Source organism: Asterias amurensis, chromosome 2, assembly GCF_032118995.1.
Source record: "Asterias amurensis chromosome 2, ASM3211899v1".
In the NCBI taxonomy this organism is placed as follows: domain Eukaryota; kingdom Metazoa; phylum Echinodermata; class Asteroidea; order Forcipulatida; family Asteriidae; genus Asterias; species Asterias amurensis.
In genome coordinates, this window is record NC_092649.1 from 22,985,410 (window position 1) to 23,003,316 (window position 17,907).

At 39.7% G+C, this 17,907-nt stretch overlaps 1 protein-coding gene across 1 annotated transcript in view; it reads right to left on the bottom strand.

The window, feature by feature from the left end:
* LOC139954241 (mitogen-activated protein kinase 14B-like) overlaps positions 1–17,907 on the bottom strand; it is a 117,094-nt gene that overhangs the window by 36,706 nt on the left and 62,481 nt on the right. The window contains exon 4 of the mRNA XM_071953961.1: positions 8,644–8,721. Coding sequence (XP_071810062.1) covers positions 8,644–8,721 — 78 coding nt within the window. The remainder of the gene's footprint in view (positions 1–8,643; positions 8,722–17,907) is intronic.

Sequence of the window (17,907 nt, forward strand, 5' to 3'; positions counted from 1 at the left end):
GATTGATAGTTAAGATTAATTGTATTATGTTCTTTATGAAACACCACCATGGACTGTCTTCATCCTTGTGTTTGGAAGCTATCAAGTCTTCCCTCCCAACGGCTGGCCTTGTTTAAGTTGCTGCTTCCCTTGCAGCAAAATATAGACGACTGTCCTGTAGAACAAAGTATGACTATCGCCAGCCACACTTCTTCTGATGGTGTACCAAGGAAGGTTTTGTTCCCTATTCTGCGTCTGTAACTGTCACTGGGAATTGTCGACTCCCCCTTTATTTCCGGCCTCCAGTTTAGCACTTTTCAAGACTACAGATCAACCTTCTCATCAGTACATCACAGGTTCGATGATGACTCTACTCTGTTCCATAACACTGCTATATTGTACCTCAACTGACAAAAGGCTTGGAGGGACCACCTTTTAAGATACACATGTACTCACTCCTTCTTGGGACCTCTGCACTGTTTTTCGCAGGTTGACGAAGCCTCCCTCTGAGCCGACTGGGTCCTCTTCTCCTCTACTCGACCTCTCGGTCAAGACAGTCTTCCTTTAGCATCCTCCACAGCCCGCCACAGAAGTGAATTCCATGCTCTTCAGGAAGACGAGCAGAGTATACTGTTCGAAATGTCGAGACCAAACCGGCTCTTTTCAGAGCCACCACTCCCTCAAAAGAGTTTTTACCCATGGTTGTACCCGCAAGTTTACTATTAATATCTATATTTATAGTTGCTCTTATAGCATGTTTACTGATGAGTTTACTGATCTGCCGGACAGCCAGGCACTGTTCGTCAGGAACCTCATCAGTCTTGGCGATTTTAACATAAACTGGGGTGATAACTCCACTGCCCACAGAAGACTCAGTGATCTCCTAATGCAGCACAGTATGCCCCAAATAGTCAACACTGGTACTCACACGTCTGGTCACGTAATAGATCTTGTGATCACCCGACATCCTCATTCCCTCATACAATCCATCACAACAGCAAACTTCATTTTGGACTACTGTGCTATCCAGAAACCCAAATACAATAAGACATCAGGTTACTTATCACAAAACAAAGACAGTAGACCAGGTCAAATTCAAACAGGACATCATCGCATCTTTCCTTATCAGCAACCCAGTCGACCCCTTCATCGATCAGTACAATAACCTTCTCGGAGTACTGTTAGACATCCACGCTCCAACCATGACCAGTGTCATCACTGTTAAACCTATGGTTCCTTGGTACAACGAGGACATAGCTTCAGCTAAACACAGGCATCGACAACTCGAACGACGATGTTTGCGCTCAACAAGCCTCCAAGTTGACTGTGATATCTTCAAAGCTTAGCGAGAACTGGTTAAACTCAAATTCAACAACCACAAGGTCAACTACTACTCCGACAAAATATGTGACTGTGGAGGCGACCAAAAAGCCCTTTTCCAAGTCATCAACAATCTCGTGCACAGGAAAACCACTCCTGTTTTCCCATCATCCCCAAATGCCACAGCAATGGTTTACAGCTTCTCTGTTTTTTTCAAAGAAAAGATCGTCAAAATCAGAGACAACAGTTCCATACATGTTGAACCCTATGCTGAACCCCATGTGGAAAATTATGAGTCCCCCTTACAGCGTTTACCATCACCTCTGATCAAGAAGTCACGTAGGAAATCAATAACTCTCACATGAAGACCTGTGCCCTAGATCCAATTTCATCGTTAGTTTAGCCCATAGCTGCAATAATCGACTCTTACCTCAGATCAATACCCAGGTTGCTTGAAGAGGGCTCTTATTACTCCAGTTTTGAAGAGACAGTCTCTCGTCAAAAATGATAAAAATAATTATCGTCCAATATCGTCGGGGCTCATAGAGATTTTCAAGTGACATTCGTGTAATATCCCTCGAAGCATTCGCAGAACAATTTGGATGTTTGTTTGTTTGTCTGTTTGTTTTGTAGTTTGTGTGGTTTTGATGTTTTTGTTGTTGTTTATGTTGTTACAAATTAGATGCATTCAATTAGCAAAAAAATTTGCTTATCATATTTGTTTTTATTACCTATTTTCTCTTTCATTGCTACTTTCATTATTTACAAGATGTGTTTGCAGGAAGATGATACATGTTGTATTTGCCTAGTTAAATACCCAAATGGTTAAAATTGAAATCTGTTCTCTTAATGTCAGAGGGATTAATAATAATCTTAAGCGTAGGCAAGTTTATCTTTGGTTGAGAAAAAAAGAAATTCTCAGTTTTCTTTTTACAAGAAACTCTTAGTGAATCAAAATCTGAAAAGATTTGGGTTAATGAATGGGGGTCATACCTGCTTCTTTAGCCATGATAAATCAAACAAAGCAGGTGTAGCTATTTTGTTTAAAAATAACTTGATTGATCCCTCTGGCAGATTTATTATTATTGATATTGAGGTTGATAACGAGGTATTTACTTTTGTTGCTCACAATGAAGACCGGCCTTTGACCAGATTGTTAAAAAAATGTCTGAGTTTAATTGTGAGAATATCATTATGGATGGAGACTTTAATGCTGTGAGGACTGTTAGTTTCGATAAGCAGGGTGGTAGGCCATGCACTTATTTTAAAGTGTGGAACAAAATCTCTAATATCATGGATTTCCTGGAATTAATTGATGTTTGGAGAGAAAACAATCCTGGGGTTAGGCATTTCAGTTGGAAATCAAATCACTCTCCCCCAATTCTTTGCAGGCTTGATTATTTTTAATCTCTAGTCATCTTTGGGGTAATACTGACTCGTCAGATACTGTTCCTAAAACAGATCACTCTGTAGTCACTTTGTCTCTTTCCAATGATAACAAAAGGGGCAGAGGTTTTTGGAAAATAAATTGTGATCAGGATTTTGTTTGTAAAAATTAAAAACGCTATCAGGTACATTACCGAAGTCAACACCTCAGCTAACCATAATACTCTCCGGGAAGTTATTAAAAGCAAGATTAGGGGTGAAACAATCAAGTATGCTTCTAAGATGAAAAATGCTCAGAAACCGGGAAGTTTCAAGTCTTGAATCTCAAATTTTGCAACTAGAGAAATCTTATTTTGAGGCTCTTTCGGTTGAGGTGTTGAATTCCCTGAAATCTAAACAGAGGCAGCTAGAAACGATTTTCGAAAGCAGGGCTAGGGGGGCCATTGTTAGATCCAGGGCACGTTGGACTGAATTTGGTGAAAAGAATAGCAAGTATTTTCTTAGTTTAAAAAAACAGAATCTATTTCCCAACTGTAAGAAGTGCTGTTTCAGGATGAGATTCTGCGAAAATGAAAAGGTCTGAAAATTCAGTTGATTTGAAATGTCAATATTTAATCATTTGTGTGCGAAGCAATCAACATGAGCGCGCAGCGCGAAGTCCCTTACGGCTGGGGTCCGAGGCCCGCTTAAGGGCCGTGGGAGCTCTGGGTATTTAAGAAGCTCTGTGGTGGTCTCTGATGCATTTCTGATACCTATTTTCCAGGTAGAAGTGAGCTATTTTTGTATGATTTTTCCTCAAAAAAAATAATAATAATAGGTTAAAGGGAAAATAAGGAATGTAAAGCTCAAACAATTTTGAGTTCGCCTGCGATTTTGTTACAATTCCAGAAAAGAAGAAATATATATATATATTTATATATATTTTGGGGTTTTTTTTGACGAACTTATCCCTTATATTTCTGCCCTTGAAAATGTTTTTTTTTTCTCACCAACAACTATTTTTATAGGTTCTTGATTTGAAATTCGGTTGTTTAAAAAAAATTCTTTGGCAATTAATGTTTGTGATTTTAACGATCCGTCAGCGACGCACATTTATATTTGACGAGAGCAATGTGTTTTTGAGAAAAAAGGTTGTTATTCAGCATAGGATATAACTGGAACGAGGTTGAGATTAGACCCTAACATAGAATTAGAATCCAATGAAGAAACACTTCGTCCGGACGTACAGTGTGTTTGCTGGTTCCCAATATATCTTTCGCTGGTTGTGGGGCGCAATCACAGGTACCAGTTTCCCATGGCCTGCCGGCGATCTCTGTTTCGTGCCGCGCCGCTCATTGGTTTAGGTACAAACCTGCACATACACAGTAAACACGCGCATTTTTTTTTTTTTTCAGTAGAATTGCAAAAGTCTCCACACGTGTTATCTTTGCTGCAGCAGCAAGCACATTTTTACACGCAAACATTTTTGAACCGTACCACTATAAACGAACAAGGAATGAGACAAGTTTATACATCTGTCGCTGCTGCATGTAAGCGCGATGCCAGGAAGACCACAAGCCGTAAATTGGGCCAGCTGCTGGACGGCAATTTATTGTTTAGGTGCCGTTTTTTCATGAATGCCGTTTGGATCCGCGATAATAACAATTACAAAGGTAAACTTACATTGTGTCTGATTAGAGAATAGAGATTCTTAAATAAAAACAGGTATTAAAAGAGGGAAAGTCAAAATGTCGGAAGTGGAAAAAAAGGTCGGATTTCTAAAATTCAAAAGTCGGAATTCCGACAAAGGTCGGAAGAATCTCATCCATGGCTATGGCAAGGACGGCAGGCAGACTGCAAAGGCTCAGACAAGTCATTAGATTTGACAAAAGAAGCAACCTGTGAGGAGACCACCTTTTCAATGAGTTTACCAAGGAAGGGTAGATTAGAGACATGTAACTTGTGAGTTGCTGAGTGTCAAGGGATGGCTTCTTAAGGACAGGTGTGATCCTAGCTTTGCAGAGCTCAGCAGGAAACACACCCGAAGACAGTGAGCAATTCACGATGCAACACAAAATCTGAATAAGAGCAGGTAAGTGTTGTTTGACTAACCATGTGGGCATAGGATCTAAGTCACACGATTACAAGGAACATTGGTTTATAATACGAGTTAATTCTTTCACAGTTACAAGATCAAAGCTACACATATTACAATGCAAAGGTTTGTTATCAGTTGGGAGACAATTACCGGAGTTAATATTGTCAACTTCAGAAAAAATATTATCAAATTGTTTACAACGAAATTTGCTATTGTTAAGTAATGTATTAACAACTTTAAACATATCTTTATAATTACAGTCAGATAATTGTTCATTGTAGTCTTGGCTTGAGTGATGGCAACAGAGACATCACGCTGGGACTTAATGTAGGTTTGGTGATCAGTCTCTGCACGTGTCTTTCTCCATTTCAGCTCACTATGTCGTCTTGGATGAAGAGCAGCTTCCACAGTCTCGTTGAACCACCTGGGCTTGTGACAAACGGTGCGAGACAGGTAGTTGGCAGAGCATGGAGATCGAGAACTTCCCAGCAACCACCGTTGTAGCCAGCGACAAGACCATTAATGTCATCATGGGCAGACAATGATACAACGTCCATCTTGGCAGCAAGATCATGACTGAAGGCATCGGAGTCAATAGATCTGAAGTTACGTGATATATGTAGTCTTCATATCACGGGGTTTGTCAAGGTCAAGGTTAAACTTGATGACAAGGTGATCAGCTGACGATTTCACCAAACTCTTCGTAACTTAGGATCAATCTTAGGACTTAGGAAGGGTTCAGTTCCGTATCAAAATACGTAGGACGCATTGAAATCGGCTGCAGAAGAGTGGGGGTGGTATATGGAGTATGAGTCAATAAGAGTGTCGTCGTCTTTCACGAGCACAAAGTCAAGAGTATGGCCAGCTGTGTGTGTTGGATCATGGATTAACTGGTGGTAGTCATGAAGCGATGATGGTAGTGAGAGCTTTTTTTTCTGGTTTAGACGGACAGTCATAGTGAAGGTTGAAATCCCCGAGTACCACACATCTACCTGGAAGATGCTCCAAAGCACATACAAAGTCTTCAAATTCAGACAGAAAATCAGTGACAAAGGATGAAGGGGGTCTGTAGAAGAAGGCAAAATTGATGTTACTGTGACGGTATGTAACAAGCGCATGTTCAAAAGTGCTTGACGGAGGGAGAACATTGTTCCTAAGTAGAAGGTTCAGTGGGCTCTTGAAAACAACACCAATGCCCCCGCCACGGCAAGACTGGCGAGGTGCACTCAGTACCACGTAATCAGGTGGGCACATATCACCCATAACTATCTGATCATCAGCTTTCAACCAAGTCTCGGTAAGGATCGTGATATTTGTATCATGTTCAAGGATCATCTCACACAATAAATCCATCTTATTCCTTATGGACTGTGCATTCCATAGGATAGCACTAGCAGTCATATTATGTCTTAATAGTTGTGATGCAATCTTAATAGTTGTGATGCAATCTTTAGAGAAATGTTTTGAAATTTGCACAACTTTAAATTTGCGTGCGCGCATTTTTTGAACCAAAGTTTGCCCACACAAATACACACATTCTAACATTGCGCGCTGCAAACTGTATCCTGTGGTGCAATCCACTTGCGCAAACATTGCCAAGTTTGCGCAAGTAGAACGAGCTGTGCGCCGCCAACGTTGGTGAAAGTAATAGCAACCAGGCGAACTAGACTGGTCCCCTGTCCTTATCAGCAAGGAAAGATGTCAGATGTTCAGGCTAGCGATCGCATGTACTACATGTTCTTCTGAAAAACTGAAAAAGTGAAGCTTCACCTATGGAATTAATTCAAAGGGCGAAGCTTTGACTAACACATTTGCTAATGGAGTGAAGTGGTGGTGAAATCCTGACCCTATACATAATTGGCTCGGGTGAAGAAAGGTGACGGCGTGAGGAGGGTGGGTTCAGGCTTCAAATTGACGCCTGCATAAGCCGCAGTTTTACTGTGTCTTCGGGCTGTTGACTGTGCTGCTGAGCATAGAACTTGTCTGTCCATGCGACTGTCTGACTGCAGCACATCTCACAGGTAGCGCAGGAGGTGAATCTTAAGGGATGTTCCCAGCAGGCTGCTTGCACAATCTCTGGAATGGTCACCCCCTGAAAGATAGCTGAAGATGTAGTCATGATCCCTGTTTGGTGAGCTCATATCCGCACCTGGTTAGCCTTCGGCACTTGGTTCTGAGCCTTTGATGCCTTTTGAATCATCTTATATGTACGTGCGGCTTGCAGAGAGGATCTACCCATAGCCAGCTGAGATGTGATTCACATCTATGGTGGCTAAGATTGAACGGTTCTTCCTGAGCTGGTAGAATGGGTATGGCCTAGGAGATGCATATCGCACCTGTGGTGGCCTTTAATGAACCTGAGACGCTTTTTGCGCCATTAGAGGTTTGCCTGGCACAGCTGACGCTGGTTGGTTTTCATATGCTCTACTTGGAGGACCAGGCATAGACCCAAGTGGCTGAGTAGCAGCAGGCTGTTGTAAGTAGCTGCAGAGGCTGCATGGTATGGCAGAACTGCCATGATAAACACATGTAGCTGCATTGCGTCACCCCACAGCCCTTTCGTCCGATCAATATAAAATATCAGAACGTGGACAGGACAGCTTGTCATCCAAGATGCTTGAAAAGTGTGTTAAACTTGGGACGAAGATATCTGAGGTTGAACAATTTGGCGACTGGTTCTCAGTCAAGAAGCCGATTATGTGGAATTAGTTGAACGCCCCCTGGTTCCCAGCGCAAGTGGCCTGGTTTTAAGAACAGAGCATGAAAAACATTTCTAGGACATGCCATGGAGGCTGCTAGCAGAAAAACTGTTTTGACTGTCAGCAAATGAAGGAACAGGATCCAGCTGGTTCAGAGGGAGACTCTGACCACTGAGAAATACGCTGCAGAGGTCCCAGGAAGGATTAAGCTTTTTGGTGCGCGGTCTGTCACCAAACATGCCCTCCAGAAGGTGTTAAATGGAAGTGTTGTTTATAAAGGTGTGAGTTATAGCCAAGCTCTCCCAGTAGGACACCAATGACAGACCTGTGGCCAGGAATGGTTGTAATTTGAAGGCCTGAGCCATCAGGTTCCTTTAACTGTTTATTCATATTCCACTTATCAAAACACATATTTTAGTGACAAAAGCTTTGTTTTGACAAAATACCACTTGTGGTCCAATTGGGGGTCCAAAAACAATAGGCCTCTGTGGGATCCCATGACCAATCCACAAACCAATTATGGAGTTGATATGCCAAGTCCTGCTTGAGATATCACACACACACGCACACGCACACAAGGACAAGGCAAACACTATACATGTATGCCCCTTCGGCTGGCTTCGCCGGCAGGGCATACAAAAAACTTTAACAAAAACAAGAGCTGCTTCGCTGCGCTGCGCTACAAAACAGCTAATAAAATAAAAACAAATAAAAATCTTGACCAAAACAATAGCTTTTCCTATCACAAAAACTAACAAAAGTTCTGACGAAAACAAGCTGATCCGACTGTTTCATGTATGTCAAACAGCTATACAATACACTTTCAATTTTGTATTTTCACAAAGTGACCTATCTCAATGTATGCCACTTTACACAATGTCAGGATGCCAAGGGAAGAATTTTGGTAAAAAGCAAAGTCATTTTCATTTTTAAATAATAACACATTAAGACAGAAAGATAAAAAGTAAAGAGAAACATCAAACACAATGTGATGTTTTCAATAGAGCCAATTTAAATCCTCCATGCAGTTCCGTTGGATTTTTCTTGGAAAAATGTTAACAGCCACTTTTTCAATCCTAGATGAAACTGTTTTAAATGTACATCTTCATTTATGGCCAAATTGTAATGGATCATCAACTACAAATAATGAATCAGATGTAGAAAATGTAAAGAATACTTTACCCTTAATTCACAGTCTTCATTCACAGCCAAGTTACTGGGCTTGAGATCACGATGGATTACACCAACTGAATGAATGTACTGGTGGGAAAAAATACACACATACACACTAAAATGATATGTTAGGATGTGATTTGGTCATCGCATTAACACAATGAAATGGCAGAGTAAAATTGCTGACGAGAGAGCTATATCAGCGCATAAATCATGGCTCTTCTCAATTGACAAAGGGAATTTCCAACATTCTGAAAGTGTGAGTCAACATGTGCAGAAAAAACCCTTTTCCGCAAATTCTTGGATCATGTACATGTAGTATCCTTCACGAGATATAATGCTAGAATGAAGATTGTTTTCAAGTATTTACAAAAAATAAAGTGGTACATGTATATTGAATAACATGAAAGCTGAAAAATACTAGTACATGTACTGCAACAGATTCGTCAAACACTGAAACCTACTTAAGTGAGTATGGTCATTCCATAATATTAACGGAACGATCGACTACCAAAGAACTTAAAACAAAATTAAGCAAAGCTTAATGACATAAATGTCCTTAAGTTTATGGACGTGGGTCGTTGATCCTTTTTAATAGGCAAAGATAAAACTAATGTAGTGGGGAAAAGTAAAGTAACCAACTATGCCTAATACTTGTGCCGGCTAATGGGTTGTTACATAACATGTAAGAATCGGTAAAGCAAAATACAAAGGCGGTGATAAGGAACGGAATGCCCAAGCCATTGAGAAACACTTGCATTACGAGATTCATCTGCAACGGAGGCAAACAATTCTTTCCTATTCGTCCAGGCAATATTTGTACCAGTGTAAGTACAATCCATGTTATTTCTTGCTTTATTATTCTTATTCTTTACTTCCCGTTTGTCATTCAGTTCTTGGTTTGGTTAAATCTTTAACCCGTATAAGTCAGGTAATTTTCAATCACAGGCCGGTAGCATTTTGGAACAGTTGGCACTTCAGCGTCCTATTACTGCAACAGCAAGGTTCTTATAATTGTACAAACTAATTTTTAAACAAACACAAATTGTGGTTTTTGTTTTGCCAACGTTGTTTTGGAACACTAATTATATAGAGCCAAAGCTGAGAGCGGGGAGCCCTCCAACTCGGTTCCAGGTCACTGTTGCGTTAAACTGTTTTCCAATCTTTTTTAAACTCCGTTTGGAGCATTTTGTATCGGTCATCAATCATGGTATATTATAACCAATGTATAAAAAAAAATATTTAAAAAACATGTCGACCTTGTTAACAAGGCCGGCCAAGGAGTCCTAAAGTTGGTCATATTTTTGACAGTCTAGGTAAAGTATTTTTGGTTGCTATAATGACCTGCCCAGTGCTCATCAACACTATCAACTACTGTAGGTGCTTTGTTTCTTAACAATTATGAAACTCATAGAACACAGTAACTGCTGTAGAGAGTATTTTATATTGCAGAATGCCTCGTAGAAAGACTACCTCAAAGCAGGAGGCACCTGTGCTCCACGACAGGTGTCCAAGAGGAAAAAAGCTCGCACGCAAGAGAAAAGCAGCGAGCCTTCCCAAGAAGTACACACCAATGATGATGAAGCACGGCAGAGATCCCGATACCTACCTCCATGCCGATACCCCAGAACGAGCAGACTGACACTGTGCTAGATATTGATTCCACTGAGCTCCAGAAAATGGTAACAGAGTCAGTTGTCTCTGCAATAACAGACCACATCAAAAATGCAGTAAGAACAGAACTAGATCGGGTGCTGCCGCAATGCATTCAAGAATCGGTAACAGCAGGAGGCTCACACCCTATTACATCAGCTTCACCATCAGCAACAACACAGAATCTGAGCGGAGGAACTCAAACAACAATAACCATCAGCAACAACACAGAATCTGAGCGGAGGAACTCAAACAACAATAACCATCAGCAACAACACAGAATCTGAGCGGAGGCACTCAAACAACAATACCATCGAACATTACACAAGGCGTTATGCCTAGTAACACGCCGGCACCTCGGGAGCGACAGGGGTGGGACATGGGCCGACTCCTGGCGTTTCTCTGGGTGTTGGCGTCGGTGAGCTGTTTTCGAGCAGCTCTGGTGAGTTACAGTTCCGATTGTTGGCTTCGGTGAGCTGTTTTCGAGCAGCTCTGGTGAGTTACAGTACCGATTGAAAATAAGTAGAGGCTGTACAATAAATTTAGCGCGATAGAAATGCATTGGTGCGATAAACTGTTGCGCAACCTATCACATAGGGTTTATCGCGCCAGACAACATTCTCCTTGTATGGTTGCGTGAATGCTTGAGATGTGATTCATTGTTGTTCCCAGCTGAAAGCAACCACAGTTTACAGCCTATTACCGCTTTATTTGGAAGGAAAAAGCCGGTTTGATTTGAAGAACAATTTACTGAAAAGAAGTTTGAAACTCTAGCGGCATTACAAAAGAGTTGTTGCTTATATAGACAGCCCATTCCAAATGAACAAATACACGAAAGTTCTATACAGTCACTCTTGTATAAACCTACCGCCCCCTCCGCCCCTCCTTCCGGTGCTGGTCTAAAACTAACCCAATAGGCAAGCAACGACTACGTCTTTATTTGAAAGGAGACAGCCGGTTTTACTGGACGAGCTAGTTTCAGAAACAAGTATGAAAAGCTAGCGGCATCACATAGGAAGTGTAGGTGTCCTCTTTTGCCACTGTCCCCAGTGAATTAAATTCCCATCAAAGGGAAAGTCGGATCCCCAAAATACCACACTTTTTAAGCTTCTTAAATATTTTACCAGCTGCATCTCAAAGGAACCTTTGAACAATGGAGCTGTCACTCATCTTCATGAAGGGTGTGCATTTTTTTAGTCAGGATAAATTTATAGTTAGGGGTTTGGCCCTGTGAGGTTTTTTTTTCAATTATGTGCTATAAAAAGGAAACATACACTTGTTTTAACAAAAGTAGGGTGTCGTCTTACAGAAGTAATTTATGATTACAAAGTCGACAGCCTGAGAGAAGGATATCGCCTCCTTGATACGTTTTATTTTCTTGCTCTGATGCTGCAAAACGTATACGTAAGATGACAACATCATGAGATCAATTATGTCGGGATAAAAAACTCCTTGAAGTAGATTGTCATTTTCCAGATGCTGTTAAATTAAATCCATGTTTAGTAAGATTGGACACATATAATCTAGTCAAGGTAGTCGAACCAATACAAAACGTTTATAACATCAAAATAATTTGAATTTAAATATAACTCTTGTTACCATAAGTAAAAAATGATGAAAAGTAATTAAATTCAGATTTTTTTTTTTTTTTTTAAGGAGGCAGGCAAAAATGTTCAACCACATGATTTCGGGGATTTTTTAGTTTTGTTTTCGACAGCAAGGTAAATAACAACAATTTAAGTTCCACCCATACACATGTATAGAAATAGGTGGAGTAAAAACTTGGCTTTCAAATTGTTTGCCGCACATTGAATAGAAAGCCAGTCGACGGTTGGTCACTACTCCTTAAAGTGGCCGTGCTCGTATGCACCATTCTCTGACCATGGCAACACTGTTGCTAAGAAACTTTCTAACGCTTATGCGGTACTTGCTGCGGGAATTATTTCAGCAAGCAAGCGCATAACCCCAAATGACAAAATTCAGATCCACAGAATCAGTCAAATACGTCGTTTATCTTTACGGAATGTGCAGATTTATTTGAAGGCTTAACAATCAAGAAATTCCAACTGCAGCGGCATCACATAGGAATCAGTTTTCTTTGAAGACTAAGCTTTTTTAAGACGTACATGTACAAACAATTCTTTGGGGATTAATTTTGAAAAAAACTGACAAGTTAATGGAGAACAACTTCCTAAAAGGCCCTAATTCAAATATTTAAAAAATAATCCCAATTCCCATAGGTCTTAGCATTTAAAAAAGACAAATTGTTGAAACGAAAGTTCGATAAGTTATGTCATTTGAATACAATACCGAAACAGTGTTCCAAACGCTCAGACTGGCGAAGACTATTAATCTCTCAACTCTTATTATTTGTGGAATAAATTCAATTGCCATGATAAAAGATTAAATTTTAATTAAATAATTAGTTTAATTTTCAAACGAGATTTATTGAAGGTTTCCTGGTTAATCAATAAAAACAATTCTGAAAATACTAATGTTTGAATTATCCTTGTTTTAGAGCTTACGGATACGGAGGTGCAGGGAAAAACATCACAAATTCAGCCTTAAGGATGAGGCATGGACAATATATTGAATAAAAAATATTTAAAAAACAGATATGTCCTCGGATTGTTTAATAATTATTTATGCTCACGAATATCAGTTTTGGGTTAAAAAGTTGAAGCTGCCAAGAAGAAGAAAAAAGACCACCATCAAATCTGTTCAAGACTGCAATATTCTTGAAAAATTATGGTAGAATGATCAGTTACAACACAAAGGTAATTTTAACAATACAACGGCATGCGTCACATCAAAGTTTTCACAGCAACGGAATCATTTAGGTTAGTTAAACAATATTTAAGTTCCACGTACACATTAAGGCAGGGTAAAAAATTAGCTGTCAAATTGTATTCGAGCCGCACATACTTGAACAAAACAGTGTGCAATGAAACGAAAGCCAGTTGGTCAGTTGCAGAGCGGCCGTGCTCTTGTAGGCACCGTCCTCTGACCATGGCAACACTGTTGCTAGGCGACGTAAGAACCTTTCCAAAGCTTTTTGGCCTTGCCGCGGCAATTATTTCATAAAGAAAGCGGTAGGCCCCAAATGACAGAAGTCCGATCAACAGAATCAACCAATTACGTCTTTATTTTGACGGAATCGGCAAATTTATTTGAAGGCTAACAATAAAGAAATTCCGAACTCCAGCGGCATCACAAAGGAATCGTGTTTCTCTGACGATGGACCTTGTTACCCACCCCCAGGCTTGAACGCATCAAACAGCAACCCACTGTTGCTAATAAGTTTATTTGTTCCATTTAACCCTGTACCATTGGTGGTACAGTCCATATGTCATCCCCACACACAGAACGTATACAGGCAAAAATTGCAATATTTTCAAAAAGAAAGTGATTACAATACCGATTCTTTTCATATAGGTTTTGCCAGTTAAACCTCCAAAAGAGCACATGAAATTACCGTATGCTTTCAGAGTTACGAACTTTGTGAAACATCAACGGCTGTTTTGAAGCTGTAAACGAACATAACATTGGTCAAAGTTCTGAAGCAACAAAATTGTAAGAACTTAAAGCAGTTTGGTCAGGACTCAGGATGTACATTTGCCAAATCCGTTTTGTATTAAGCAATCGGCCGTCAGGTTTAATTTCGCGTGTTAAATAAAAAATATTAAGGCTTTATAATTATGAGAAACAAAAATACATGCGTCTGTTACAGATGTGTTTATTATTATTAAATCACTCATGTAGACCTACCCAACTTCCCAGCATTTTTTAAACGCATCAAACAGCAATCCACTGTTGCTAATAAGTTTATTTGTTCCATTTAACCCTGTACCATTGGTGGTACAGTCCATATGTCATCCCCACACACAGAACGTATACAGGCAGAAATTGCAACATTTTCAAGGAGAAAGTGAATACATTACTGATTCTTTTCATATAGGTTCTGCCAGTTAAACCTCCAAAAGAGCACATGAAATTACCGTTTAAGAATACATTGTAGTATGCTTTGAGAGTTACGGACTTTGTGAAACATCAACGGCTGTTTTGAAGCTGTAAACGAACATTCTATTGGTCAAAGTTCTGAAGCAACAAAATTGTTAGAACTTAAAGTAGCTTGGTCAGAACTCGGGATGTACATTTTGCCCCAAATCCGTTTTGTGTTAAGCAATCGGCCGTCGGGTTTTGTTAACAAAAGAGCCATATGTGCGGCTGAATCGGGTACTACATTTTTACGAATTTCTCCATACAAAACTTACAAACTGGACGTACAAACCCTCAAAATAACAAGGCAAATGTTTTCTAAAAGTCAAATAAGTGAGAGGATGTAGGAGTAGTTTTTAAAGACCAATAAAAATTACCGTTTCTCTTTAGTTTGTAAAGGGTTCCAGAGAACATATAAAGTCGGATGTTTTATCAGGGGACTTCGTCACGCGGGGCGCGCGCACCGGCGGGTGTTTGCCATAAAGTTTACATGACAATTAATTAATATTGTTACTCCCCAAAAGCGGTGGTAAAAACAGTAGATTAGATATCTGTTGCACAGCGTGTTCCGAAAACTCGCTTTATTTGGTGCTCCGACAACTTTGTATATGCGTCGTTGGGCGTATACGCTCGATAAATCACGATGGATGGGGCCTAAGATTCTAAAATCGTGTGAACGATTGGAAACAAAGCAACAAATCATTCAACATATTATAGCGACCAATCATTAAGTGTATTTATTTTCAACACAGTTTTGCAGAAATGACTTTGTCGTTCAAGTGTTCCGACACCGTCCACACCAACTGGCGCATTTTTTGTTAATCTGCTTTACCAGAACTTCTTTCTTTTCAGTCAGATAAACTCCGCGGCTATAGTGGCTGTAATTATGAGTTTGTTTTAAAGGAGGGTACCACTTTCATACAAGCCTTTTTAGTCGGATAATTATCTCATCTGCTATTGGCAGCGGTGATTATTGTTGAGGGGGAGACCAGACTCTATACGATCGAGCCTGGAGTAAATCCGTGGCTATCGGTGACAATGGATTTGTTGCAGAGGGAACCAAATACCACTGCTGTTTCCAAATTCATCGTGTTGTCCGATTGGCTCAATGACAAAGACCGCCATGGCAATATTTGAATTATACCATTGTGCTCAACACTATAAAATAAGTGTGTCATTATAGCAGTATACGTGCTATATTTTTAGTCGACTAAGTATTTACCCTGACAGTCATCTTAGCGGGGAAATACTCAGTGCAGTGAATAAATTGATATAATGACAAAAGCTGATTGAATGAATGGATAATGCGTTGGCCCACTCGATCAACACTAAAATATCACGAAAAACCCTACATATCATGCCAAGTACCATCATTGCCAAGTATACCCTTCCTCAATATTTTAAAAAGCTCCATTCCAGAAACAAACACTAATTCCTTTAGTTGGAGAACGCAAGAGAGAAGGTTAGGAGGGAAGGCGACGTTTCACAACTATGTTGTGCACGCTCAACAATTTATCAACATACAACATTAATGACAATAGTTCATACCGATTATAAAAACCATTTCTAATCCATCCTACAAAATGATTATTACCTGTAAGAATGCTTCCTTTACCCCCACATTACCTTTCACAACATTGTATATACTAGAACCCTCCTCATCTAGGGAGGTGCCGTGCGAAGCGCAGTATCCCGCGAGTGGATAATCATTTCCTGAAAGGCCCTCCCCTAATTCAATTATCAAAATAATCTCAATTCCTTTATAGCTCTTAGCATTTAGGAAAAGGTTATTGAAACGAAAGTTTGATTTAAGTTATGTCAGTTGAAGACAATACCGAAACAATGTTCGAAACGCTCAGACTGGTGGAGACTATTAATCTCTCAACTCTTTTTACTGTTTGTGGAATAAATTGTTGTCTCTACTTTTTTTTCAATGGCCCTGATTAAAGAAGATATTTTATATATTAAAAGTTTAACTTGTTTCTCAAACGAGTTTCATTGAAGGTTCCCTCGTTCACAAATTAATCAAAATAATCCAAATTCAAATATAGCTCGTAGCATTTAAAATAACAATTATTGAAAGGAAAGTTTGATTTAGGTTATGTCACTTGAAGACAATGAAACATTGTTCGCAACGCTCAGACTGGCTTAATCTCTCAACTCTTCTTAATATTTGTGGCATAAAACCGCTCTGCTTTTTTTCTTTTTTTCAATGGCCCTAATTAAAGATGATATTTTAATTAAATAATTTATTTAACTTTCGAACGAGTTTCATTGGAGATTTCCTGGAAGTTATTAATAAAAAAAAATGGAGGAACGTCCACTTTTTGGCGGAAAAATACTAATGTTTGAATTCTTCTTGTAGAGCATTCGGATACGGAGGAGCAGGGAAAAAACATCACAAATTCAGCTTTAGGCACGAGGCATTCACAGCATGTTGAATAAGAAACAAACCCAGATATTTCCTCGGATTCTTTAATAATTGTTTATGCTGTATCGAAAATAACTTTTGGGTCTAAAAGTTGAAACTGCCAAGAGGGAAAACACAATCACAAATTGCAAGCCTGCGCTTTTCTTGAAAAGTTATGGTAGATTGATCAGTTACAATACAAAGGTTTTTGTAACAATACAATCGCATGCGTCACAGCAAAATGTTAGCGGCAACGCTCCGATGCGTAGCAGCACTGTTGCATGCTGGAATCGGTTAATACAAAAATACTAAACGTGTGCAGGGTAAAAACAGTTAGCAGCCAAATTGTTTTTGAGCCACACATTTGAACAAAATAGTAATGCATTGAAAAAACCAGTCGGTCAGAGACTCTTGCAGATTGGCCGTGCTCTTGTAGGCACCTTCCTCTGACCATGGCAACACTGTTGCTAGGCGGCGTAAGAACCTTCCCAAAGCTTATTGGCCTTGCCGCGACAATTATTTCATAGAGAAAGCAGTGTAGGCCCCAAAATGACAGAAGTCCGATCCACAGCATCAACAAATTACGTCTTTATTTTGACGGAATCGGCAGATTTATCTGAAGGCTTTACAATAAAGAAACTCTAAACTAGAGCGGCATCACAAAGGCATCGTGTTTCTGTGATGATGAACCTCGTTACCTCCCCCCCCCCCCCCTTTGAACGCGGTTCAAAGTGTCAATCACTTCAGGAAATTAATTGACATTGGTAAAAATATATGTGGATCTACTTCGGGGAAACCAGACCAGGTAACAGAGATTATAGTTTCCTATCCTAAAAGGCACTATTTAATAAGTTATAAAAAGTCCGTTCGACAACAGTTTCTAAAGAAAACGTAACATTTATTGTATCAGCTGTATACATGTAAGCAACTTAGGATATGTAACGTATTCTGTGCCGTTCATGAGAAATATGAATAGGTTAAATCAGGCCTTTGACTTGAAATAAGCTAAGTTTGTGTGCTTGCGTCCTCCACGTTTCTACTAGGCATTATTTCCCATCCTCGTAATCACACAGCACCCTTGTTTGCCAGGTTACACACACTAACAATCACCGACATTAATTAACTTCAAACTGGTGTATTAGTGTTCAAATATACCAATAACCTTCTTCCTTGCACTTTCTCCTCATATTTCACCTCAATTAACGATATTC